A 26,827-nucleotide genomic window follows, 5' to 3' on the forward strand; every position below is an offset into this window, starting at 1 on the left:
AGATGCGCTCCCGGGTAGAGAGGAGGGAGTCGTAGAGAGAGGGTTTGTTTGTGTATTGACTTGTTTGTTTGTTTTTTTTTTTTGCTGCTGCTGATAGTCCAGGAATGATGCGTAAGAGAGCAATGGATGGCAGTGTGACGTTGCCCTATCTGTGACGTTTGGTCCATCGTTCTACAATTGCTCGATCTATGCGCAGCATAACAAGAAACTCTTCTACTTGCAAAATGCACTCCCGATACAACAAAACAAAAGTGCAATTACATACTAAACCTTAACGGCAACAACAACAAAAAAGCTTCAATACAGTACAATCGGAGGAACCGTTAGCGTCTTACCGCTGGCTATTGTTGGTACGCAATCATTCCGTAATCTTATCGAACCCGATAAGACACTGTGCAGGCATTGTTGTCACACAAGCGCCAAAACAAACTGAGGCAATGTGGAACAGTGGTTTGCATCCCAAAACTTCGATTCCAACGACGAAAACTGTCAACACGTTTAACTAAAAGACGCCCCATCGTCATTTAAAATTGAAAAGAGCCAAAAGAAATGCATTCACGGTGTATACGACAGTGTGGCGCGACTGCAGTGCTGTGCGCATTGCATACCTTTAGGCACTACACCACCAATTGCATACCGACAGGAGCAAACGGGTGAGCTTTACGCTGAAAGCTTTTTAGCTAGCTTGGAGAAAAGTTTCGCTTTTTTTACAGGGGTTTTCACTCCAACAATTACAATTGTCCACAATCTGCACTAACATCACTTGCGGCAATGAATCTGAATCTGTGAATCTGAACAGTCAACAAGTAGATGCTAAATGTAATTAGGCTTCACTTTACATCGCAAAGTTCTTACACAGATGGGATGTACAGTTTACATGCAATACAAAGGAATATCTTATTTTTTTTTTTATCAAAACGTAACTGCTCGTTTACAGGGGTTTTCAGGGACTTTAATAGTATTCGCACACTTTCTTATTATTTTTTGTTTCGCAAGTGATTCCAATCGGGTTCCAACAGGATTATCTAAAGGGACAACTTTATCACCAGCGTGCCAAAAGCATCACTACCCATGTGAAAGAGTTAATGAAATTGGTTAAAAAAATTATAACCACCGAAAAGCTATGCTCATTATTATTCATAATCAACGTAACGACCTATGCGATCATGTTTTACGCTTATACATGCTTCCTAGATTTCGTTGTTCCTGAGGGCGTATGCAGGCGCTGTCCCCAAATCTTCCAAATAGTAATTGCAACGAACATACAACGAAGCATCATCGTCCTTTACATCGTATCATGTTTTCTGGGCGCTTCTCTGATATATAGTGTGAACTACCCAAGTGCCACAAATCCACTAAACGACCACTAAACGGCTTCTAAACGACTCAAGCTCTCTACCTAAACGGAATATAGAAAGACTTCGTTTAGCAGACGGCAAACGACTCATGCATTCTAAAAATAGCAAAAAAGCTGGTGGCGCTATCTGTTGGTGGGATACCCCAACCAGCTGAGCTTCATCGCTTGGAGGAGAGCTTTCTCATTTCCTCTGTACTGTTGTATGGTTTCGCATTGAAGTTATGCATCGCTAGAACTAGAACGGCGATACGATTGTTTAAATACTAATCTTCAACGGAAACCACCAGCACTGAAGCAAGTGAGATTAGAGTAATGGTCGTTGGTGTTGATAGTCACGTATCTGACCACACGACCATTCATCTAGATTTTTGCTCAGAAAGTTAGAATGCTATATAGGTCATGATAAGATGAAACTTGTCGAAACACATTGCAAGAAAAGGATAGCAATATAATAATCAGTTTTAATGCGCCATCTATTGATCAAACCAATGAAGCTGTGGAGCTTTCATTTTTTTTCTATGGATATTCAATTTTCCAGTCGTTTAAGCTTAATCTGTGGCGCTTGGGTATAGAAGGTTTTTTGGGTTCTTCCATTTGGCCTAACGTTCTGCGCGAACATGCCCGGCCTATACAGGCTTTCGAGATTTATTTAGTTCCACGCAGCCGGATAGATAGTCGTTGATATAGGGAGACGGTCTTTCTAGGATTGAACCCACGATGGGCATGTTGTTAAGTCGCGCGACCTGACGACTGTAATACGGCCCCACCGTTTGTTTGAGTGATTAATGTTCAATGAGGTGTGCTATAAAACATGTTAATTGTTTTTTTTTTTATTTTTGTAAAAAAAAACCTTTGTAGCTTCAAACAAGTAAAGATATAATACAAAGTAAGGAAAGGAAACACGACTCTTTCTAATCATTGAAGTATGGGATTTTTTTTTTTCCGAAATACTGCAAAAGAAACCTCAACAAGTTAATATAGAACAAATTAAAACAAGCTAAAATAGGTTGATCATCTTTTTGACCAACATGCCGCATGCGCCCGCAGTTCGTTTGGCCGAACGCAACCCGAACCGAGCGGCCGAACGGTCGAGCGTCGGCCGAAGCGTTGTTTGTTGTGCTCTTTCCTATATACACGGTTGCGGCCGGCCTGACGCAATTCAGTCCCAGCGAGAGAGCCGTAGCGCAACGCACTGTACGGACCACGGTGGTGCGTCTTTGCCGCCTAGCTTTGAAGGCCGCTTTTTTCCCTCATACTCGGTTCTCCGCACACGGCGAGCCGATACCGACACCTGCGCGTTTGCCCTGGGCTTGAGGCATAGTTTGGCCTTTGACTCGCGACAAAGCAGTAAACAACGTACGCGGGCAATTGCGCCAAACGACAAACTTACTCCAGATGGTGATGGACTCATCGGTTCTATCGTGCAACCGTTAGTGTGTGTGTGTGTGTGTGTGTATAATGTGCGTTTGACTATAGTGAGGTGTCCGAATATGTGCGGCGTGGGAGTGTGTTAAACTTGTTCGCAAAATGCCGGCACTCCGGGCGAAGGCGTCCGGCATCCGTCTGTCTAAATGGGACGCGCTCGTCCTAGTGTAAATGTCTTCTTGGTGATCCCTGCTCCGTAGTGTGACAATAATTGCGAAATAAAAATACACAAAAACAGGTGTACGTTGTGGTCGGGAAAAGGCTGCGTGCTGAAGATCTAACCGCTCATTTGCAATTTCTGTGTTTGGTGCGAACCGGGCACCATGCGTCCGGAAGTGTTGCTCGTGGCGATCATGACGGCAGTGTCGTTCGCGGCGGGCGAAGAGTTACGCTGCGAGCGTATCGCGGTCGGCGCCTGTCAGAATCTGGTGTACGATATGACGATCGCGTCTGCGCCGGAAACGGCTCTGCAATACCTGTCGTCCAGTGTGCCGGTGCCTGGCGGCGGTGTCAACTCGACGGCAGCCGGCTCCGTCCGGACGTGGCTCGACGCAGAACGACTGGTAAGTGTACTGCTACCGTGCAGGTACAGGGTGGGACACGCGGGGGCCTGGGAAGATTATGGACGCCTTCACAATCAACCGTGCCAACCAACCAATCAACCCCAAAAACTGGCGTGCCATACCAGCAATCATCAAATGGATTTGCAGTTGCTTCATCTCAAATTGATGTCTAGAGTTGTGATTTGGTCCAAATATTCGTATTAACGCAAACAGGAATGATTCAGGAGGAAATCTCCAATGTGAGATACATCTCATACATCCCAAAGACGTTAATATTATCAGTTCGGATTAGGTTCAGATTTTGGACAGGGGATGGGTTATACTTTGGTTAACTACGTCTAATGGTAAAATACTTCGCATTAGCACAAAGACCCCATAGTTGTGGAGGAAATCTCCAATGTAAGAAATATCCCATACATATGGATTATCTTTTTTATTAATTGTTCAGTTGGGATGGTCCGGCCATTTTGCTCATATAGAAGATCTTCTTCTCCATTGAAGTTGATATCCCCAGTTCTAGTTAGGTCCAGATGTCTGTTATGATTAGGACTGGGAAGATTGTTTTTATTCAAGTATGTCTAATGGTATAATTTTCCATAATAGAGCAACGACTTTAGAGTTGTGGAGGAAATTTGAAGTATCCTATATAAATTAACATGATGAGTCAATGAATAAGTCGAGCATAAGTGGGCATTGGGTTGAACTCTGGTACCTTCTGGAGAAAAATAAACCCCAAACTTCCAGGATCATTTACAATCGAATTATCTTTCCCAGACCTGCGGATATGAATGGATACCATAAAATGATAAAAGGATATTAACATAAATTGATAAAACATGATGTCCATTGTAGTTCCGCCATGGCCATGATCTTTAATCTTTCTCGTCCAAAACCAATTCAACCATGCTGAATCCTGTTCAACATCTAAATCCCCTATTTATGACCGTTTATCCACATCGATCGAGTATGGTGTGTGCCATTCTGCATACTGGATCTGCTTTCGTCAGCCTATGAAAGTGCGTCCCAACTCGCACGGGATCAATAAAACGAGTCGGCTTAACCTCACTCCAAGCGCTAATTAACGGTGCAGCATAAAATTTTAATGCAACCCCAGTTAGCATCACCTACCCCCCTCCTCCCCCCCCCCACCATGCTGCTGTTTAATTATTCTCGTTTATGATGGGCCAACCGATGGACCTGATCGAAGTCAATTAAACACGACCAAAGGCACCACGATACACTAAAACCCTGTGGTGTTCTCTTGGTGAGAGATTTGCGAAACTACGCAAATCCGTTGAAACGTTGAAAGCGCGATCGGCTTTTTTTTTATTGGAAAACCTCGGCGGGATGCCCCACGCACGGGTCCAATAATTAAGTAAGACGGAAGGGGAACGCATTGGCAGCTGCAATTGGGCGTTCGTGGGACACGTCCGGCGTCTGGATCGCGGCCTGGATGGCTCAATCATTGCAGTGCCACGCGCGCCGATTCAAGGCTCTAATTAAATTATTTTTTACCTCTCGGAGGCATATGATGCACCCGGTCGAGTCGCAGCGGAGCAGCGTCGGCGACATCCTGTGGATTTTTATTGCCCTCATTAATGCCATTTGCATTCTACCGCGCCAGCGGGCTGCCTTCGCTGTGCGAAATAAAAGTTGCAGGATGGGCAGTATTATTGGAGTTTAACTGGGCGCTGATCCTGCGACGAATTCTTCAATTGCCAGGCAGGCTGGTACTGGTCGTAATGTAATTCTAGCGGGAAATAAAAGTTGCAGGCTCGACAGGATTATTGGAGTTTAACTGGGCGCTGCTCCAGGGTGCGATGCATTCTTCAATGTCATGGTCGTAATGTAATTCCTGTGGGAAATAAAAGATGCAGGCACACCAGGATTATCGGAGTTTAACGGGGCGCTGCTCCAGGGTGCGATAGATTTTTTAATTGCCCAGCAGGCTGGTCGACACAGGTCGTACTGTTGGACGTTTTTGCGGCATTAAAATAAGGCAGTTCATTGCATTTGTACGCCCGCCAACTCCGTGTGATCGTTCGGGACGTACGTTTACGACATCACGGTAGCTGCTACTACGCGAATGTTTGACATTTATGATGAGGGGGATGACGATGAGCGAACTCATCGGTTTACGAGCGTATCGATACCACCACCAGACAGTTTCTACTGCAGTAGCGGCAATTCTGGTGACTCTTTCTCGCCTTAACTACCCCCTGCAAAGCATCATTTGGCGCTTGTTTTGCAAACCGGGACCCGCTGCTCCCGGCCATAAACAAAACGGGCCAAAATCATTTCGTCACACGTTCATCTTTTCGTCCGACTAAACCCCTCCTGCCACACCTGCACACCGCCGGCAGCGTACCGATTTATTTGAGTAGCTTTGGTTTGTTTGCACCTTCCGCCCTAGCCCTAGCAACCTCTCTCACCGCATTCCGATTCCGATTGCTCTCCTAAATCTCCTGCGCCGCGCAGCGCGCTACCGCCATCACCTTCCGATTTTGTGCGTTAATAGTGCGGCTTCCTTTATCGGTTGGTTGTGTTCCTCTACACCGTGTTTCTTTCTTTCTTTCTCACTCCCTCTCTATCTCTGTCTCTCTCGCTTCCGTGGACCGGTTTGTGGTTTTCGGTGCCCCGGCGGGGCGACGGTGGCAGCAGCGTCGGCGGCAAAACATCAAACGAAATTATTAAAGTTCGTTAGAGCCGTTTGCGCGGGCCCAAAGAAGGTGCGCGGGCGAGACCTGCACCTGAGATATGATTTTTTGCCTTTCGCTCCTCAGCTCTCTCTCTCTCTCTCTGTCTCTCTCTCTCTCTTTCTCTCCTCACGTTCACCCCTTTTTTTGCTTCTGCACTCTACAGGCCTCTGCTGGCTAGTTGCATTCCTTGTCTCTTTCTTCTTGCCTGTGTGTATGTGTGTGAGTTCACGCTTAGACCCAAATATACACCATCCATTGGTTCCGGTCAAATCTCTACAAAAACCTTTTTTTCGTGCCGGGTGTTATGTCCGACTTTTCCACCCTTGCTCATCACGGTTTACAATCTACCTCTCTCGTTTCACCCACCGAATCGAATCAATCGCTAGTGTACGTTTGTGTGTGTGTGTGTGTGGGAGGCAGGTCGTCAATTTCAACTGTTCGTCTTTCATCTACTTCTCCAGAGCTCCTCGAGGGCAGGAGGTTTGCTTTTCCGCTCCTTGCCCGAGCTCTCTTGACCACTGATATAGCCGATGTTAATGCCGTTGTTTATTGCCGCGCGCCGTTTATTGTGCCGAGAAATCATAAACCTAATGTTATGGTTGCGATTAAACGTTCCAACGACGATATTAAATTCCATTTTACATATAGATATATCCTCCAGCCCGAGGACGGGGTACTGCTTTGTTTGCATGTACGGTTTGTGCCAAGACACACGGACACGCGGTGGCCGCCGGTATGATGTACTGTGGGGAACCTACCGTTACCGATCGGCCGCCATTGATCACATTCTCACCTCCGTCTGACGGCTGGGCCCAAGCGAAAGCCGGAAAAGCAGGCAGAACGACGGTTGGTGGTAGAAACCGCATCACGGTGGCGGCTTTTAAGAGGATCACCACCGAGAGCGCAGCAAAGACCCTGAGCCGCTTAACTGCCGATGAGACTGTGAAATTTCACAAGTTTCGCTCCAAGATTCACGCAAACCGATGGCTAGCGGGGTGGGCCCAGGCTGCCGGGACAGGCTTTTGTTTGCTCGCGGGACCCCGAGTTTTGTACACCAGGCCCGAACGAACCCTCTCGGTTAGCACCTCTCGGAAACCGTCGGCAAACATCCTGGCTCGGCTGGCTGCGCACCGCCCTGAAGATCCGCGTCGGTTTGGGGCGCTTGGGGCTTTGATCTTGGCTTGGGCACCGCCAGAGCCACCACACTTCCAGCCCCGCTGCAGAGAGGATGTTTAGAAAATTAGCACTAATAGCTGGCTATCCTGCCTTGGTACCGGCCTAATGCGCCCTCGCCGATGGGTTTTAATCCTTTTTATTTTTATTGGAGCTCGGCGCGATCGATGCGCAGTCGTCGAACGCAGGCAAGCGAGTGGACCGGCAAGGAGATTATAAGAAGAGCTCTTGTATGGCGTTAAACTTCTGCAGAGACATTCAACAGTGTCTGTGAATCGATGGCACTGGTATGCTATTCCACTGCAGACAGCTAAAAATAACGCCTTTTAGTGTATTTAGGTCCGGTTGACATTACAAAAAAAGCAGCAGCTTGACCATCTCGTTTGTTTTATGACTATAAGATTCAACCGGACAAAGGGAAGGAACAAAGAGTTGTTGTTATAGCGATGCTAATTTTCACACCTCGACGAAGGTTGTGTGCTCGCTCCTTGCTGGACATAAAATCGAGACAAGCTCTGGCGTCCAATGTAACAGGCCAATATAGCATACAGCCTATGTACGTGCAATGGGGTATCATTCTTTCCCTGGAGCTTTTAGCGTGTTTGGGTGTTCTTCGACCCACACACGGTCACACACATGGCACTGACAGGATCATATAACTCGCAGTCACAGTAATGATATGTGCGATCATTTATTTAAATCCTGTCTGGGAGGTATAAGCAACACCACAACTGTCCCTGATCTTTGCAGCGTTCGCCTTTAAACTGTACCTTGCGTAAGCATTCTGCGTGATAATCCTCGGAGCTATAAAATGGACGCTCGAGGTTACTTTTACTGCCTGGAGAGTTTTATTGCACCGACATCCTGCCCATAACGTCTCCGGTCGGTGCAATTTCCGTCCTTGTAGTTCGTATTGCCATTATGCATCATTTAACTTTCAACAGTCAGTGATATTATAGTTATTGCTTGAGGTTGTCTGTGAGATGTTTTGGAGTTCGATTTCCAATCGTTTTCGTTCTCCAATAATTGTAGGCCCAAGAATGCTGAAATTCAATAACAAAACTGATCAAAGGATCTATTCTGTATCCATTGGAAACAACAATTGGAAACGATCGTCGAGGCTTTTTGATGTACAGAATATTATGATTGTTGATTTTACGGGTTTAGGTCGTCAGATGTTACGCAAATGACAACAACAATTGGAAACGATCGTCGAAGCTAGTTGAGGTAGAGAATATTATGATTGTTGGTTTTACGGGTTAGGTCGTCAGATGTTACGCAAACGGCATCCGGCTAAATATTTTTCCCGCACAGTTCAGAAGTGCGTTAACTTAGATCCGCATCTCAGGTCGTGTACTGTACATTTATAGTCGCAGTTCCCGTGTTTCATAGACCTTTGAAGTTATTTCTGCACAACAGCGCATCTGCGTGCAATATGTCGACCCTTTTTTGTATGGCAGCGTAGGTCGCGTCGCGTTCCCCGTCATATCTCAAACAAAGTATACGTTATATTGCACGCATATGCAACCATCTTCAAAGAGGTCTCGGGCCGCTGAAAACATCAAACTACAGCACTAACTTCCGCTGCACTAAACGCTACAGAGAAACAAAGTTACAACAACATTAAGTAAAATATCCGGTACTAACTTCGGAACAACGTCGCTACCTTTAAGTTGTTGTGTTTCGGCAGCGGTTTGATATTCGGCCCATAACCCTCCTCCGTTTCCCCAACAATCCGTCGGGGTACGGAGTTGAAGGAGGTAAAGGAGAGGCTTTTAATAATGTGCAATCGACTCCGACTCCGGGGCATCGGTTCTAAATCTGGTGTTTGCTGCACCGGCTGCACCGAAACGACTCCCTCTCCATCACTATCAGGCCGGCCTACCATGTTGCTCTACCAGGCACCAGAGTCCAGAGCCCGGTGGGAATGCTATCTTATCATTGGCGCTGCGTCTTCTGCTCCCCATTTCTCAGCCAAACCTCCCCATCTCTCCTCGTCCACCCACCTCTGTAAGCCCGCACTCTGCGCATCGATTGATTTCTTCTTCAAATTTATCTTTACTGTGTGTGAGTGCGTGTGTGCTTCGTTTCGCATGCCGCATCTTCACACCCTTTGGATCTGTTTGTCGGTACGCTCATTCCATTACCGACACACCGGCACCCCGTACAGCCACCTTTTTTTATCTACTCTGGTTTCTTCCTCTTATTTTGTAGGCACTTCACATACTCAAACACATACACACACACACACACACAGAGGCACATACACAGACACCGATTGTTCGCCCGCAATCCGTGCCCGCACTCGATGGCAAACAGCAACAAAAAAAAAGGGCGGCACGGAAATGATGCCGACAAAAGCGCACCCTCTCAAGGGGTTCGATGCGAGGTTTTTGCTCCGTAGCTTGGAAGGGGGGGCAGACCGAGCGGGTGACACAATAATGGCAATAGATTTCTCTGGTCAACCTGCGACAGACCTCCCCACCCCCTCCGTCACCATATCACCATATGTGCGAATATTTATGCAATACCTTTTCCCAGCTCGTCTTGCCACTCGTCAACACTGTTCGCCCATGCGAGGTTCGTGTGTTTTATCTCATTTTGATGTTGTGTTTGTTTCATATTCTTCAGCAAACTACTCCCCCTTTCCCTTTAGAGGGGGGACCCTTTTTTGCACCCGCCCCCAGGATGCTGAGATGACGGTATAATTGCACGGGGCGCACACGTAGTTCCGTCGATGATGGTTGATTATTGATATTCCGTGACATCAAATATTGCGCGCTCCCATCGGAGAAAGGGGAAAGAGAGAAACCTACTTTTATTTTATCAGTGTTTTGCGTTGCTATTTAGTCAGTTTGTTTTTGCTTCTTTGCTTTATTAAAATAACACTTCAACAAGACCTCACACACAGATTGCGGGGCCGCCACTTTAGTTTGCTCACGTTACACACACGTTTGTTTGTATTTTTTTCCTCCTCCGTGCTTTACAATGGCATTACTAATTCTGTTATCACATTTGTTGTGTGGCGTGTGGAGAGGGGGACTAGAGACTCTCCCCCTCCCTCCACCCTCCACGTTTCCAATTGGATTCCAATTCACCGCCAGAGTCGAACGTGGAGGGTTAGAAAGGAAGAAAATCAGCGTGCGCGCGCGCGCGCTCCCGGAGAAGTGTTGTTTTGTTACCCTACCTAGTCTCGAACATGATATCTCCCCCCCCGCATCCGGCGCGCGCGTAGAGAGCCGATCGTCGTCACGCTAATGATCGTACCATTCGAGCGCCGTAATTAGAGAGCGTTCATTACTGATTTTTCTCTCACTTCGATCGCTTCACTCTGCGCGGCTTCCTCCGCTTGCGTACTCGCGAGTGCTCAGCATCGAGTGCGCACAGAGTACAAAAACTGGACGACCGGTGCCGAAACTCGAACACCTATTGGTAAACACGGCTCAGCGCTTTTCGTGTGTTGTGTGTGTGTGTGTGTGTGGTGCACACTAACGTAACCGCGCCCGACTGAAAGGGTATACATAAATCATAGTAGTAAAAAAGATTTTGAAGGCTTAGGTAAACATAATAAAGCAACATTGAGATACAGGCGGCCCGTGGCCCGTAATCCTCTTTCCTTCTGTCTCTATCTCCCTCGTGCCCGCGCGCGCGCACACACACATTTTCCCTCTCTGTATCCCTCGCACACACACACACCCCGCTCTCGCTCACAATTTCAAACCCTCTTAAGGGAATTCATAAGCCGGGCCGTGTAGGTTCGCTGAAGCGAACGGTTGTAAAATTATTTCTAGCACAGCCGATATCTTTCCCGGAGGGGGCTCAGGGATTTGCGCGCAAGTACACCTTGGAATGGGATGGGGGGGGGGGAGTGTTGTGGGGCGCAGGGAAAAGGAAGGGAACGGTACCGAAGCAAGGGCTTCCATAAACCCTTTTTTAACCCGCTTCCCTCTTGCCCCAACCTTTCTGTGCGTGGAGAGTTTTGTAACTTAAGCGAGCCGTTGTGCAAAAATCCGGACCTTTTGCCAGCATTTTGCGAAAGGGCGGATGCGGGGGTAAAAAAAGGAGAAAGAGAGAGAGAGACAGAGAGAGAGAGAGAGAAAGAGTGACAAAACAAAAAAGGGAAATATTTGCAGACGAGGACCCGTCGTGGCCCGTAACGCCAGCTAGAACAACCGAGCCCAGCGGAGAGAACGGATCTAACGTATGCACACAGACATCGGCGCGGCCGATCACCTTTTTAACCCCTTTGGCGAACAGTACGTCCCTTCCTTTGCTACCACCCCCCCCCCTTCCCCTCCCCCTTCTCGTGCCCACCAGACCATGCGCTGTGCGGAATGGGGCGGAAAGTACATCAAGGGAAAAAATTCCGCCCCGTCCGCAAGCGGGACGGCAAAAAGCGTCTTTGCTTGACTTCCTTTCCTCCGGGCCGGCGGGCCGAAGAGTGAGCAGCCGTGGCAAATCGTGTACTCGAACGCGAGAAGGAAAGGGATAAATAAAGTGAGAGAGAGAGAGAGAGAGAGAGAGAGAGAGAGAGAGAAAAGGGGAGAGAAACCCCCCATACGATGAAGTGCCAGGCAGACGAGAATGTGAGAAGGAAGGCGATAGGGGCTCAAAAAACGTGCCAGAGTGTCGGTTTCGTTCTTTGATCTTTTGATGCTCCCCGGCTGGGAGCCCTTGCTACACTCTTGCGCGTGCACACACACACACAGACACTCAGCCACACATACCTTTCGTTATACCATCTCTTTTCCAACCGTCCACAATCTTCTCCGTCCACGATCGCAAATTGCTTACCTTTTACTGCTTCTCCCCCCAACTCAACCCCCCCCCCCCCCCCCACCCCTCCCAACATCCATCAGCGATCCCGTCCGTTTCATTCTGCCAGGCGTAACCATCCATCCAACAAAAACCCGCTCAAGAGCGATCCCGTCCACTTTCCGGCCGCTTCTTGCTGTGTGTGTTTTTTTTTTTTTTTGCGCGATCCGCACTATGGGCGGCAACCATCTTGTCCGCTGGCCGAGCGGACGGACCGAAGATGCATTTGCTGGATCGAAGTGTACCCTAAACGGGTGAATTAATAACGAGAAATGTTATCTGGAACGATATGTTAGACGGGTTGCTTGCGTAAATCGAGTGATCGAGTTGAAAGGAGTGTTAAAATTAGCGTTTCTCTTTTGGGAGTGTGAATTAGCTGGCAGTAAAAGCTGTGTGGGAATGCACCTGAGCTCACTAAAACTCCCATCACTCAATACTCGCTCAGGCATCTCCTATTTGTAGCACGTCAAATGTGGTTTGAAGTGTTCGTTTTAGAAGATCTTTCGGGTTTTTTTTTCAATTACTTTTAATATCTAACGACAAACCTCACAATTGAGGTATCGAGACCTCAAGTGAGCTCTCAGAGATCTTAATTATCACGACAGACTCGCATCGCATCGTTGCAGGTCAAATGTACTTGAGCTCTCCAAGATTGCAAATATCTTAACTCCTGGTAATATCAGAGCGACACAACTGCGCCAAAAGAACGCAAATAAAAGAGCTCTCCCTCTGAGCTGAGCTGAGCGGAGTGCTCGACATAGCCCTCTTTTTCTCGCATGACCAGCACAATTGAAAGGCTGCGGTGTGTTTGATTTATATTTTTAATTACCCCCCCCCCCCCCCACCCCCTTTTCTTTTGGCAAATTTTTGATCCACTCCTTCCTTCCCTGTTGGTGGCATCAACCTGCATCTGCAGCTCCAGTTCCGTAATTCGATCGCACTAATAGTCGTCCGCTTGTGGTCTGCCGCCAGTCTGCCGGCACTCCTTCGCCGGGTTTGTTCTCAGCTTTATGCTCACTTCGTGTCCACCTGTCCTAATGCATCGGTGCCGCGTCCACTCCTGCGGGGAACTGTCGTACCGTAGCTCGTACCCTTGTGCCTGCTCCCTTGCCCCCCCCCCCCTCACATTCCATGCTGGCTTTTGCTCACCTCCCTTCTACTGCTTTTAATGGTTCGCCTGGTTGCTTGGGATTAATTTTCTGGCGTCCGGGGGGGTGAGGGAGGGGGAACACTTTTCTCCCTCTATCCTCGTTTCTTCGGTGCTCGTGTTTTTGTGCGCTCCACGCGTTATTTCTACCTCGCTTGCGCTTCCACCACTTTCTGTCGCTCGCTCGATCTCTCTTGTAGCGCACCAGCTCGCCCCAGCATCCAACGGCGCGCGATGCTTTTGAACGATTCGGGGTTTGTTTCGCTCCATTACAAAGTGCTCTGAAGGCTGAGCTTCGAGCGAATAACGACACACACACACACACACACCGACAGGAGGAGGGAAGAATAAAATAAAAGGTCCGCGAAAAAGCGATGCATAAAAGAAGGGAATGGAAGATTATCGTACAAAAACCGTACGCAAAACCGGGGTAGCGGAGAATGGAGAAGTGACTGTGAGGCGCGGGCCGGAGCTCTGTTAAACCTTCTGACTTCTCCCCCCCCCCCCCCAGGGGCCTGGCAACGCTATAACGACGACAGCCCGAGCGAACGTCGAAGATGATGCAGTAGCAGTACCCTGGGTAGTGCGGTAATAATGATAATGTTGTTCTCCCCTTTGCTTTCCCGGTTTTTATCCTTTCGGTGGAATTTTTGTTTTTGTTCCAGCTCTGCTGTTCGGTACGCCGCACAATGGGGTTTGATGATGCGGTTGGCCGAATGCCCCCCGCCAGAGGTCCATGCGGCCGGGGCGCGCTGCAAGCAATGGACTGACTGGATGATGCGGTTTTTTTGTTTTTGTTATAATTTTTGTTTTGGTTTTGTTTCGAAAACCCTTCTGCGTGGTCCAGTTTGCCAGTGTGCAGTGGTTTTGTTTTGGAACGACGCATGTTTCGGGCAAATGTTTTCGTCTTGAGCATCTGTCAAAATGGATCAGTTTTATTATTGTTCGCTGAGTAGTAGCATCGTACAATAATAGCTCCCATTTTTGACAGCGCCGTTGACATTCGCCATGCGTCAATAGTACACGCAAGCGTACGAATCGATCGCCAAAAAATAAAGCAGAACCAGCCTCTGCTAAACACCAAACGCACAGCACATTAAATGAATTCCACCGCAATGCAGCGTTTAATGCATTGTGCGGCCTCCACGAGCCCTTAAAATGTTGTCCACCAATTTTGACGGCAGCGCGCAATCCTGCTGCTAATAACCCTTTTCCTTTCGACCATTTCGACGGACGGCGTTTTACTTTTCCCCCATCCAGCCGAATCCATCTGCCTGCGTCCGCGTGGTACGCGATGCAGCGATCGGTTTGGAAAAATCGGAAACTGCCTCACTCGCCACACAGCTCCTGCTCTCCTTCGCGCACCTCGGACGTCGCGTGTACGTGCATTTTTATTGCTTGCCTGCCCTTCATCAGAACAGCATTTAAAAGCCTGTGCGCACTTGGGACAGACCGGCAGACGGCGAACCCCATTTCACTACCCCATTTCAAAAGATAACTCGACCGATGGGGACAGGAGCGGGGCGTCGGCAACATCAAAGCACGATCGGTGACCGCGCACAATCGTCCGGCTCGTCAATCCTGCACATCCGCACAGTTCTCCCGAACAGACATCAGCGTCAGACATCGTACGCCGGTATTTTGCAACATTTCAAGCGATTTAATTTTCGTACCAACGATTTTCGGCGTACTCTGCCGACTAATTATCCGACATCCTTTCGGACATGTCCCCCCCGGGAAGGTGGAGGACGCTTTTTGTCATTCGAGCGTCCCGAAAATTACAGTCAACGGCAGACTCTGGCCTGGGCATTGGGGGGGGGGGATGCTGTTTCGATGTGCATGAGGATTTGTTTGTGTTTATGAGATGAAGAGAAAAAAAAACCCTCCTCAAAGGGCTAAGAACATCCACACTCAACCAATGGGGGAAGGGGAAGGTGGAAGAAGACAGCGAGTGAGAGAAAAACTGAAAGAGGAGCGTGAATGATAGACAAATAAACAGCACACGCGGCGCGCGGTGCCGTTGCGCGGTTTTCCTTTGGAGTGTGCGGCATTTTCCATATGTGTGTTTTAGAGCGTTGGGCAAGGAGAGAGGGGGGGGGGGGGGCGATCTTATTTCCGTGCTCGGCAGGGCAAACGAAGTGAAAGATCAAACGACACAGTTCTGCTCGGGAGATTCTCACAAGTTCGGAATTGTGAAAGAATTTTGTTGAAAATTGGAAATTGGAAGCATCTTAGAACTCTCGGACATTCTGGGACTATGGTTTAGATGTTAAAAGATGTTAGGAGATGATGGATATTTGCAAAAGAGATTCCATTGGACAGCCGTGAGCAATGCTGGCTTAATTCTAACTCTGTCTTTGGATCCATTCTAATATCTTAGGACCTGCTGGGCTGTTGAGACATTGGATTCAAGGGATCTTGTCTGGAAGACATTCAGTACCTCCCCCAGACCGATTATTCCAAAAATTTGAATGCACAAAATGTGTCGTTCAAGCATTTTATCTCAAGCTAGCTTATAAATACCAAGCGTGCTGCTCCAGCAGCTGCAGAGCCCCCACGGAGCTACTTCCCGAGGTTGTCTTCCTCAAATCGCACCAAAAAAGACACTTTTTCAGCAAAACCAACCAAAAAAAAAAAAACCTAAACCTCAAATGGAGCGGAACTCCCAAACTGGATGGCCGAGCAGCATCCCCAACTGTTCGTCCCAACAAAAGGGTGGCACGGTGGCGGCAGCGGCGCTAGCCCGGGACCGGTTAGATTAGAGAGAGTGCTTTTCGAGGTTCCGGCGGCGATGTGCGTCAGATAAGCGAAGTGCTGCCGGCCCCACACACATGTATGGCGGGCAGCGAGGCGAGCGTAAGTGCCGCCGCCAGCACCACGGCGGTGCGTGAATCTGAAGAGGCGGCAAGCAACAAGCAGCAGCACCCGGCACTTCGAGATGCGCGCATCGATTCACGATCGAATTAATTTGTGTATGTGTGTGTGTGTGTGTGTCGAAATGGTGCGCGCCCGCGATCGCTTCTCGCTTTCTGCTTTCAGTCTCTGTTGTGCCTTGCAGCCGCTGGAGAACTTTAGCTCCACCCGCACAACCGGACGGAGTGCCGTTTCTCGCACTCGCACTGGCCTGTATTTGGCTTCACTTCTGCATATCCCCTTCAATATATACTTCTGCGTACGAAAGCCATCAAACCGTTTCGGGGTTCACTCCTCAACTCTCTAACTGACAGCGTCTGCGGTGCGTGAAGCGTAATATCAGTGACTAACTGATTCACAGCCCACCGGTTGGACACATTCAACCGCTTTTTTTTTGTTGGATTTATTTAATAATGCTCATTTGTTTCTTTGAGCCTGGTGCGGTTAGTTAATTGGCCAGATAGAGCGCTTTACGTGAGTTGTCGTGGTCGTCCTCGAGCGTTCAGTGCGTCTGGACGACCGCTACCCCCTGTTAGCGTCGCTACCGCTGGCGAGGTATGTTAAGTGGAACGTACTCTCGCGGCAGAGAATCGTTTTTATTTTTATTTTTTGTCTGCGCTACGATATGGACGGGATCGCCGGGGCGGAAACAGGTATTGAGAAAGATGAGAGAAACCGCCAGCGGCCCAGCCAGCGTGCTAATGGAAAAGCATACTCCTGCTGATAAGATTACTGCACGTGCGTGTGAGTGGTTATGCTGTGGCTCGAGGGACGGCCAGACAACGCACACTAATGACGTCCCGCGACCGGACGTTCTTACGGCGAGAGTCTTCGCGGCGCGTCGCGTTTTGAGCGTTTGTAAGCGCTTGTACAGATTTTTAATTCGGTATGGTGAGTTTATGACACCACCACCACTTGGATGAAGTTTGATTATTTTTAATCCTAGCGAATATGTTTGGGATGTGTTGATAAATATATTATGTACATTAAAGCTCTTTGCCGTTACTGTAAACTCCAGAATGTCTAGCTGGAATGTCTACGGTAGATGGAGTGCGTTAACAAGGTTCTGAATGCCTATTGACTCATCTCAATATAGTGCATCATCCAACATAACTGGGAATTCTCACCCTCGATCAGACGAAGAAGAGCACCTAATTGAAGATTATATATATTAAGGAAGGATACTTTGGGAAACTGTTTGCCTGCCTGATGCATCTAAGGATATCTCATAGGATGACTTCTTTGCCAAGTGACGAGTATCTCGAGAATATTGCTTCTCAAATGTCAATGTTGTGACATCATGACGAATGCAATGATCTTGTTACATATCCCGAGTACGTAAATAATTCCAGACTCTAGCTCCAATCGAGCTCTAGATATCAACGCGACCTGATGACGATCTCAAGCACAAGCATAACTCAGAACTCTGCATTCTGAGGTTCTTTCTCTGACGAAAGCCCAATCTATTGGCATTTTAGTGCACAAGACAGCCAAGTTGATTGCCATTCTGTAACCTTCTTAAACCATCAGAGTCAGAACGCCCTGTACAGTAATTGATGATGGAAATCGATCAACATGCCGAGGTACCGAGATTTTCTGACAAACCCCAAAATGCTCAAGCAAAAACCCGAACAACCCGACTCCACAAAGCGTATCCGGCACTAATCTTAACTGCCGCACTCCCCCGAGCGCTCCAGAGCAACCACAACAAAAAAGGTCTCGCGCACCCATTGTATTAATTGTTTGCGTATGCGGCTTTTCTCCCGTCGACTAACCCGCCGAAAGTGCCTTATCCCTTGTGGAAGCAGTGGTGGATGTGGTTTTTCCTTAATCGGCTCAAGACTGCGGCTGGTAAGACTCGACTGATCGGAATTTAATGAACCCTGGCGAGTGGATTCAAATGTGGGAAGGGTTGGCGGGGGGGGGGGGGGGGAGAGTATCAGGGTTAGCAAGAAGCGCGATAAGGGCTGGCGTGCCTGGTGGGGTAGACTTAGTCAGAGCTCAGGCAGAGCACGAGGAAGAGGAACTATTGATTAAAAGAGTTGAAAAAGCCAAACACTCACACACACACAAAAGCGATCTCCAACCTCATCGAAAGCAATCGAAAAGAAAGGGTCTTTGAACAGGACCGCAAGGATTGACTTGCGCAAGAGAGAGAGAGAGAGAGACTTTGGGGACAAGTAGGCTGAGGGAGTTGCCGATGCTCTGAAGAAGAAACAAAAAATCGGATCGTGAATCAAGAATGGGGCAATGGAGCAAAAGGCAGAAATCTCTTCGGTATTTTTTTTTTCTTCTTCTGTCCCCACCACTGCACGCCATCCCTTGGTCCGGCAACCGCAAGAAAGCAACAACAAACGGCAACAGATACAACAACACAACAACAAAAAAACCCTCGCGAGAAGATCAAAATAAAAGAAGGCAGTGAAAAAAGCATCAAATGGGTGGAAGCGATGTAAGATCATTATTTTATCTCTTTCATCTTTTCCCTCGCGGGCCCCATGCCACGGACGAAACGATCGGTTCCAAGATCGGAGAGGTTAGTGGGACGGAGCAACAACAGAAGAGCACGGGAAAAAAAAGGCACAACGATAAAGCAAAATGGTCGAGGAGGCGAAGCAGAGCAGGCGCGACTGGCCTCGCCGTGCCAAAGGGGCCCGCAAACACGCGTTGCGGATGCGCAAAGGGGATCTAGGGTACGAAGGGGCAGTGATCTTGGGCCCCGGCAGAGGAGAAACCGGTTGCAGAACCGATCTCGAAGCCGCCGGTTGGTGTTATAATAATTGAACTTAATAGACCATCATCTCATCATCATTACACCGCGATCAGACATCTAAAGGGGGAGGCATGAGCCATGACGACGACGGCGACTGGGGCGATGTGGACGCCTTTCCAGGCGAAGGGATTGTTTTTTGGGGGGAGGGAAGGAGGGAGGGAGAGAGTGGTCGGAGAGCAGAGAGAAGAGTGTTGCACGCTGTGCTCGAGGGTAGGGCGGAACAAATTGACACCGGCGCAGCCTAGGCTCGCCGCCGCAGTGGAAAATTGCGGGCGATCGAGGCCCGCTGGGGGAAACTCTTGGCACTCTTCGAAGAACTTCAGCACATTGAGAGTTTTTGCCAGTCAGTGGTAAAAGGGAAGGAGGAGGGAGGGAGTGCGTTTTTGGATACCTTCGGAGTAATGAAAGGCAATGCCTGGGCACAGTGTCGGACGGAGTCGAGAAAGCCTGAAGAAGCCTGAACGAACCTGAAGATGAGCTGTTGGGTTTGCAAGGAGGTCCTACGAAGATCCTACTGCTTGGTCGAGTGTATTAGAAATGTAGGCTGCAAAGCGAGACAAAGTCCTTAGATCTCTGTGAGTGATCCATGAACATTGAACTGCTGCAGACCTGCGGAGGACCTCGCGAGCGGGCAGATTTGATTTGGGAGACAGCATTTTTTTTTTTTTTTTTTTGGAGACGCAAAAACTATAAACGACTCTCGGTGCCTAATCGGGAAGCTTAGTCAAAAAGCCTTTTCTGCGATAAGCACCGATGGAGACCGAACTTTAATGTCTGGAGTCACTTTTTGTTGTGCCATTCAGGTTCCCCCAAACCATGGAGCCCCAATCGACCCACCCAAAACGTGACAGGTTTCCTGACCGATCGGAGAGGGCTACATCTCATCGTTCCCACTCGCTTAAATTCTGAGATTATAACCATCGGGCATCAGTGTTTAAAATTCTATACCCTCACGACGACGGCGACGACGCTCCGTCGGCGAGCAGTGCTGGCAAAGAGGTGCTCCTCGGCCCGCAAAAGGAAGCCAACCCCGCCATGGCGGTGGAATGGAAACCACCAAGATGAAAGAACGGTGCCGCCACAAACCGTGTGCCGCGCAGCACAGCACACGGGAGGGCATCATCATCGTCATCGTCAGCAGAACGGGTGGCGTGCGGCTTCGACGTTGCCCACTTCCCACATCCACATTACACCCCGTACCATCGCCGCGGCATCGGCGTTTGCGTCTGGTTCCATTCCATTTTCCATTTTGCTGTCCGTCCGTCCGTCGGCGGGCGAGACCAGAGCATTAAAAAGCATTGTGGTTTGCTACGTGGAGCTGCCAGCCCGCCAGCCAGTACGCTGACGAACCTGAAGGGTTATGATCCGCGCGCGTGTGTGTGTGTGTGTGATGAGAAGCTGCAGGAAGGGAGGATGGGAGAAAGCGAGCGAGAGAGAAAGAGGGTGTAATAGCATTATTATAATACATCATTCCTTCCATCCACTTCGCTAAGCGCGCATTAAGCAAAGGGAAGGAAAAATTGCGCCCCACTCCATTCCCCCCCCCCCCCCCCCCGGCTATCCGCAAACTACATTCTTGTGCTCGTCGTCGGCCTGGTAGATCGAGTCCGTTTTTGTTGTCCTCTCATGCAAACTCCCTTCCACCGGGGCTTCGGACATTCGGTGTGTGCGAGTCCCGGCAACTGATGACGCTAATCATTTCGACTAACGTTGACAATAGGTACAGACGCCCGGGCCCGTTGGGTCCGAAATGAGTGCCCGCGCTTATGCGAGAATTGAGACATTGCCGCACTTCTTCAACTCCATCTATTCTGTACTTTGTATTGTTTTTTTTTTTTTATTGGTTTGAGCTATGGTATTTGGTTCATAATAATGAAAATATGTGCTGCGATGGACGGTAACGTGATCTCCATAGTTAGCATTGTTTGTTCCTGCTTGTGCGTTCTCCAAGAGCACAATTGAAAGAGAAGTTCGCTTTGAACCTAATGCAGGATGGAATGCTTGACTGATCACATCATACATTCAGATTTTTCAGACCAAGACTGCATAGCTCATATCGCAACGGATCTGAATCAAAGAAGTCATCTTTTTTGCTGTAGCTAGCAGCAGGCTTTGCAACTAGCAACTTTTACTATTGTTTTCACTGAAGTACAGTAGCACGATGAAAAGAACCTCCAAGTCATAATTTCCAGCAACCAAATAGGCAGATGTGAACTTTGAATGCAAAACGGAGTACCATTAAGGGCTCAAGATATAATGTGATGCTCTAAGAAAGAAGTCCATCCCCTCAATACAGCAAGTATGGTTTCTCTGGAAGATTTGATTTAAACTGGCGGCATAGACATTTACCTATTACTGCTTAGGGCATCTATCTCTGCTTGGTGCTTGTCAACAGCTACCGTTTGTTTAAGTCAAATTGGGTTCAATTCTTAAATGCGTTTTAAGCAGCGAGACACACGGCAGTAGGACTAATCCTGAAGCTGGCGCAGTTAAACGAGCAATTACGAGCGTATGTACTATACTTCTTCGCTTAAAGGTATACTCTCCTTGAAGCAACCATTTGGAGATTTGTGGGCTTATATTATTATACTGCCATGCTACGCAGCACCCTTTGAACTAGCCTAAACTATGAAGTATCACTCTCGGGCTTAAGATCTTTATGTATGGTATAAATTCTACGTTGCGGCTACCGTTTGCCACTTTGCAACTTCATAGCGTCCTATTGGATGCTAAGTTTTGGCAACTCACTCGCATGCTGCTCTCCTCGCTCGCGGCATCCATTTGGAGATGGGGCTTGCTCGCCTCTGTAAATCGGATCAGATGTAGCGTTTTTACATCAGCGTTATTCAACCAATTGTTCCTTTCTTACCATATTTTAATCAAACTTATTCGTTCTAAACACTACTCAAGAATTGAAATCGATTTCAATGTCCCAGGAAGTAATCCAGTGCCAGAGATATGTGTAATCTAATACCGTATTTGTCAAGATCCATACAACTGACACCAATTCTAGCTGCAGATCTGATAAGGATCTGCAGCAGTAAAGAAGAGTTGAGTAGGATCTATGGGTACTAATTCATGAAGCAAAACATACGCAGACATTTTGCAAAAATTCTGAAGTTATCTCCCGCCTTCTCGAACCCTGCCGAGGCCTTCGCATTTGCGTTTTCTTCCATGTAATAGTGTTCCATCGTTACTTGTTGTACTCGACAGATCACCTCCCTGAGGCCGGTAATCGATTCCGGCTGCTCGAAGCAGGCCCTGTTCCTGTTCTGCTCCTCGCTCTTCCCGCTCTGCTCGCCAACGGCCCCACGGCCGGTGCATCCGTGCCGCTCGCTGTGCGAGCAGGTGCGCAAAGACTGCTTCAGCGATCCGGCCCACAGCAAGCTCTGGCCGGCGTATCTGGACTGCCGCGCCTTACCTCAGCCCGAGAAGCACGAGCTGTGCATGCAGGTACGTTACTCGATCGCTCTTCTCGACTGCTCTATATACTCACCCCCCCCCCCCCCCCCCCCCACGACTCGGTCCCTATCATCGACACAGGTGCCATCGGACGCAACGGGCAGCATCAAGCAGCGTGCAGGTCCCTCCGGCCCGACCTATCATCTACCGGTGGCGACGACCGGTGGTACTGCTGGTACACCATCACCCACCACCACCCACGACAGTGTCGAGTCGGTCGTGAAGGGATGGTCGATCTCGAACCTTACCTCGCTGCTGCAGCAGCACGCGGCAGTGGCCGCCGCCGCCGCCGCAGCCGCCGCCACCGTCCCTGCCGGTGCTGGAGGAGTCGCTCACACGGTGATCGGTGGTGGTGGTGTTGGAGCTGGCTCTTCGACAGCCACCGCCGGTGGGCAGCGCTTGGTGGACGGTGCAAGCTGGACCGATCGGATCAACTCGCTGCTGCTGCCGAATGGTCCCCTCCCGGTGGACGGTGCGGGCGGCCCAGCGCCCCGCAGTCCCTGTCCCGCCAACTACAGCCTCGAGTACGACCGGTGTGTGCCGCGGTGCGGCCCCACGATCGACGCCCTGTACAGCCAGCGGCAGAAGGAGCTGGTCGAGCTGTGGACGCTCGTCCTGTCCGCCGTCTGCTTCATCTTCACGCTCACCTCGCTCGTCTCGTTCTGGGCGAAGGCGTCCAAGCTGGAGTACCCGGACCGGCCGATCCTGTTCATGACGCTCTGCTACAACCTGCTCGGCCTGTGCTACCTCGAGCGCACCATCCTGCACAGCCCGCGCCGCCTGGAGGCGGCCGTCGAGCTAATGCTGCTGGACGCGCCGGGCCACCACCCGTCGGCGGCGACCGCCACCCACCTGCGCTCCGACTGCACCATCACCTCCCAGTGTCTGGCGTACTACATCCTCAAGCACTATCTGCTGCTGAGCGCCAGCACCTGGTGGCTCATCTTCGGTCTCTGCTGGTACCTGAGCACCGCCAAGCAGTGGTCGTGCGAGGCGCTCGAGCGCAAGTCCGGCCTGTTTCACGTGCTCGCGTGGGTCGTCCCGTTTGCGGCCCCGATCGGTGCCCTGCTGCGCGGCCACATCCAGCGCTTCGAGCTGACCGGGTTCTGCAACGCGCGCGGCTTCACCGAGCTGCCCGTCCTGCTGCTGCTGCTGCTCGGCACCGCCCTGGTCAGCTGCGCGCTGGCCGCCCTCGCCCGGCTGCGCCACTGCTGGAACCAGCGGGCGCCCCATCTCGGGCGCGTCTTCGGCCGCGTGCTCCTGTTTGCCGTCTGCTACCTGCTGCCCGCCCTGTCCGCCACCGTCTGCATGATGCTGGAGCGCGTCGACCACGAGCTGGAACCGTGCCCGGCGGGCGGCGAGCCCGGCGACGGCTGCGTCCACCGTGTGCAGCCCCACTTTTCCCTCCTGCCGACGGTGCTCCGGCTGGCGCTCACCTTGCTCGGGGGTGGAAGCGTCGGCGTGTGGCTCTGGTCCCGCCAGCCCTCCGACACCGAGCTGGGGCCGGGCGGGAAGAAGGGCCCCGCCCAGCCGGGCTGCTACAGTGCCGCGGCTGATCTGATGCTGCTGAAGGGCGGCGGCAAACCGCACCCCAGCGGTCCCCTGGATGACTGCAGCATGCTTGGCGGGGGCGGGGGCGCCAGCCGGCGTCTCGAGCACCGTGCGCTGGGGGATGCGGGCGGGCCGACGGTTCGGCGCGAGGGCCGCTACAAGGACGCCGATCGACGCCGCAGCTCGTCGCGCAGCCTCAGCGGTGCCGCCAGCCCGTATCGCAGCCGGACGGTGGACAAGCCGAAGCCGAAAGCCGCCCAGAAGGTGTGCTACACCTACCGGCCGTGTGCGGGCGTGCTGGCCGAGCACGGGGTCGGGCTGGTGCGGGCGCCCGGCCCCGAGCCGGCCGGGCCGGTCGGGGCGAGCGAGCACGGGCAGCGGTCACCGTACGCGGGCGGCACCGTCTCGAGCGGGGGGTACGTGCCGGTGCGCGTCCACCGCAGCCTGCGCACCGTCCCGATGTCCATGATCACGCGCATCTGAAGCCATGCCTGTTGTATATACCGAGGAGAAAGGAGAAGGTCGGCAACCGTCGGCCCTGTTTGTGAAAAGCTTTAACTAGTTTGTACGATCCTCGGTTGCCCCGCAAAGGGTTTACCCACTGTGTGTGTGTGTGTGTGTGTGTGTGTGTGAATAGGTGTTTAAAATCTCGACTTACTTCGTAGCTGTAAGCGTACCGTTTTGTTTAGTGCTTATTTATCGTAAAATTAGATGCTCGTGATTGTCGATGTACTGACGAGCGGAAAAAGGGGGACGTGTGGACGCGTGCGTCAACGGAGACTGGGGGTGATGGCGCGTCTACTACACGCGCAGGATTTTACTTGCGATCTAAGATGCATGCGAGCATGCGTGGTTAGGGTTAGGGAGTAGGAGATTCAACTGTAACTGCGCATCGGAAGGATAAACCAGCCACCGTTGTTCAAGTCAAATGTAGCAAAGTGTACAGTTTTAGTTTAGATTATGCATTTCATTATTGTTCTTTTTTTTTAGTAATTTACAACCAGTCGATTTGTTGCAGAATCTTGCCATTTCGTTTCACACCTACAGCCCAAACCCAAACTGCTGTACAGAAATTATTTGACAAAAAAAACATGTTCGTTTTGGAACAGAACTGTCCCCCTCCGCACACTCGCGTGTAAGTTTAGGGTAAGATGTTGTACGGCAACGTCCAGAACGTACAGAAGGGTAGACTTTAGTTGCGGATCTCTTGCAAAGAGAGTGCATTTTTTTTAAACATTAGCTACTGTTAAGCGAAAGGTAGGATGGATGTGTAGTAGCCCTAACAACAAGTCAGAGACTGAATAAATGAATCCTTTTAGTAAACACAGACTTCAGATCGTGTCACACCGGAGTATTGCTTCAAACATCCGTAAAGAAAAGGCCTCCAAACGTGATTGGAACGGAGAACGGATGGACATGTTATGGCTGCAGTAAGTACAGTTGATTTACAATAATTTTAACAAATAATAAAAAGTAATGTTTAGTGTCAATAACGATATATACAGCGAAATAACCTGTTAGGTAAATCATTCCTGTAAGGACCTGCAGCCTAAAGGGAAATTTATATTGTGGAAAATTCAATCAACGTGTTGCTTTGGAGTAGTGATGGGTTTAGTTGGCAAACATCCCGAGTTGACTCTGATCCGACTTAATTTCGAAATCGACTCCAGAAGGTAGGTCCGCCAAGCATTATCCGGAATAGCCCGGGGTCGTCCGGGGTCGTTCGAAGTCGACCGGAGTCGTTGGGGGTCGGAGTCATCCGGAGTCGTCCAGAGTCGTTCGGAGTCATCGGGAGTCGTCCGGAGTCGTCCGGAGTCGTTCGAAGTCATTTGGAGTCGTCAGAGTCAGCCTGCGAAACAAAGACCTATATATGAAATGCACGCGCAAAGTGAAAGACAAAATACACATCGTAATGAAATGCCTGATCACAAGCACATTGCACGGGAGAGGGTCTGTTGACTACGATCTACTCTAGACGACTCCGAATGACTCCGACTCCGGTCGACTCCAACGGACTCTGGACGACTCTAGCAGACTCCGGACGACTCCGAACGTCTCCCGACAACTCCCAACGACTCCGGACGAATTCGGACGATTTTGAACGATTCCGGGTGACTCCTGATGACTTCATGACTCCGAACAACGCCGAACGACTACGGGTGACTCCGGGCGACTCCGCACGACTCTGGACGACTTCGTGGCGGAACTAGTGAGCCGTGATTGCGCTTCAAAGAGCACATCACTGCTTTGGAGTATCCAAGGGAACCACGGGGAAAATCTGGCATCCCTTGATCTACATTTTTGTGAACTGCCATTGAAAACAAAACAAAATCTTACATAATCCCAGCCAGCCAAATTGCATTCGCCTTAAGGAGACATTTATATTCTAGAGTTTGTCAAATTCTATTTCCCGTTTTGTTACCAATATGTTCCGTTTTTTTCACCAATTACGTATGCTTAGCCTAGGCTTTTGCCATTAATTCTAGTTGGAGTTTACTGGTAACAAATTTCATACCTATAGTTTAAAGCTATGCATAACATATAATAAAAACATTAATTTGTACTTCGGATGAGTATATTGTACAACAATTGGACGCATTGCGTGAGACTTCGTCGTTGTCGTCTTGAACCGTGTAACATTAACTTACTTTGTCATGGTATTTAAGACATCGTGCTTAAACAATCAGACCAAATTAACAAACACATCATGAATGTTGACTTATTTGGCATAAGATTGTACACACCCAATGTCTACTCTTAAGCATACTTAAGTGCACAGTGTAAAGCTGATAAACATCCTATTTGTACTGGGCTATTTTGTGAAAGAGTTTGATGTTTTACTCTGACACGATAACGAAATGCATGCTTTTAACCCATTAGCGGTCATTAATAAATATCGTTATTTTATAAATATATTAAAATTTGATTAAATAAGAAAACAAATCCTAA

General features: G+C 49.6%; 1 protein-coding gene across 1 annotated transcript; it reads left to right on the forward strand.

Moving 5' to 3' along the window:
• The first annotated feature begins 2,323 nt into the window (after nt 1-2,323).
• Nucleotides 2,324-25,207, forward strand: LOC120954237 (frizzled-3). The gene is made up of 3 exons (XM_040374629.2): nt 2,324-3,345; nt 22,079-22,318; nt 22,409-25,207. Exons 1-3 carry the CDS (start codon nt 3,106-3,108, stop codon nt 24,359-24,361), a joined length of 2,433 nt encoding a protein of 810 aa, XP_040230563.2. The 5' UTR covers nt 2,324-3,105; the 3' UTR covers nt 24,362-25,207.
• Nucleotides 25,208-26,827: the final 1,620 nt, after the last annotated feature.

The sequence above is a fragment of the Anopheles coluzzii genome, chromosome X (assembly GCF_943734685.1).
Source record: "Anopheles coluzzii chromosome X, AcolN3, whole genome shotgun sequence".
Lineage (NCBI taxonomy): Eukaryota > Metazoa > Arthropoda > Insecta > Diptera > Culicidae > Anopheles > Anopheles coluzzii.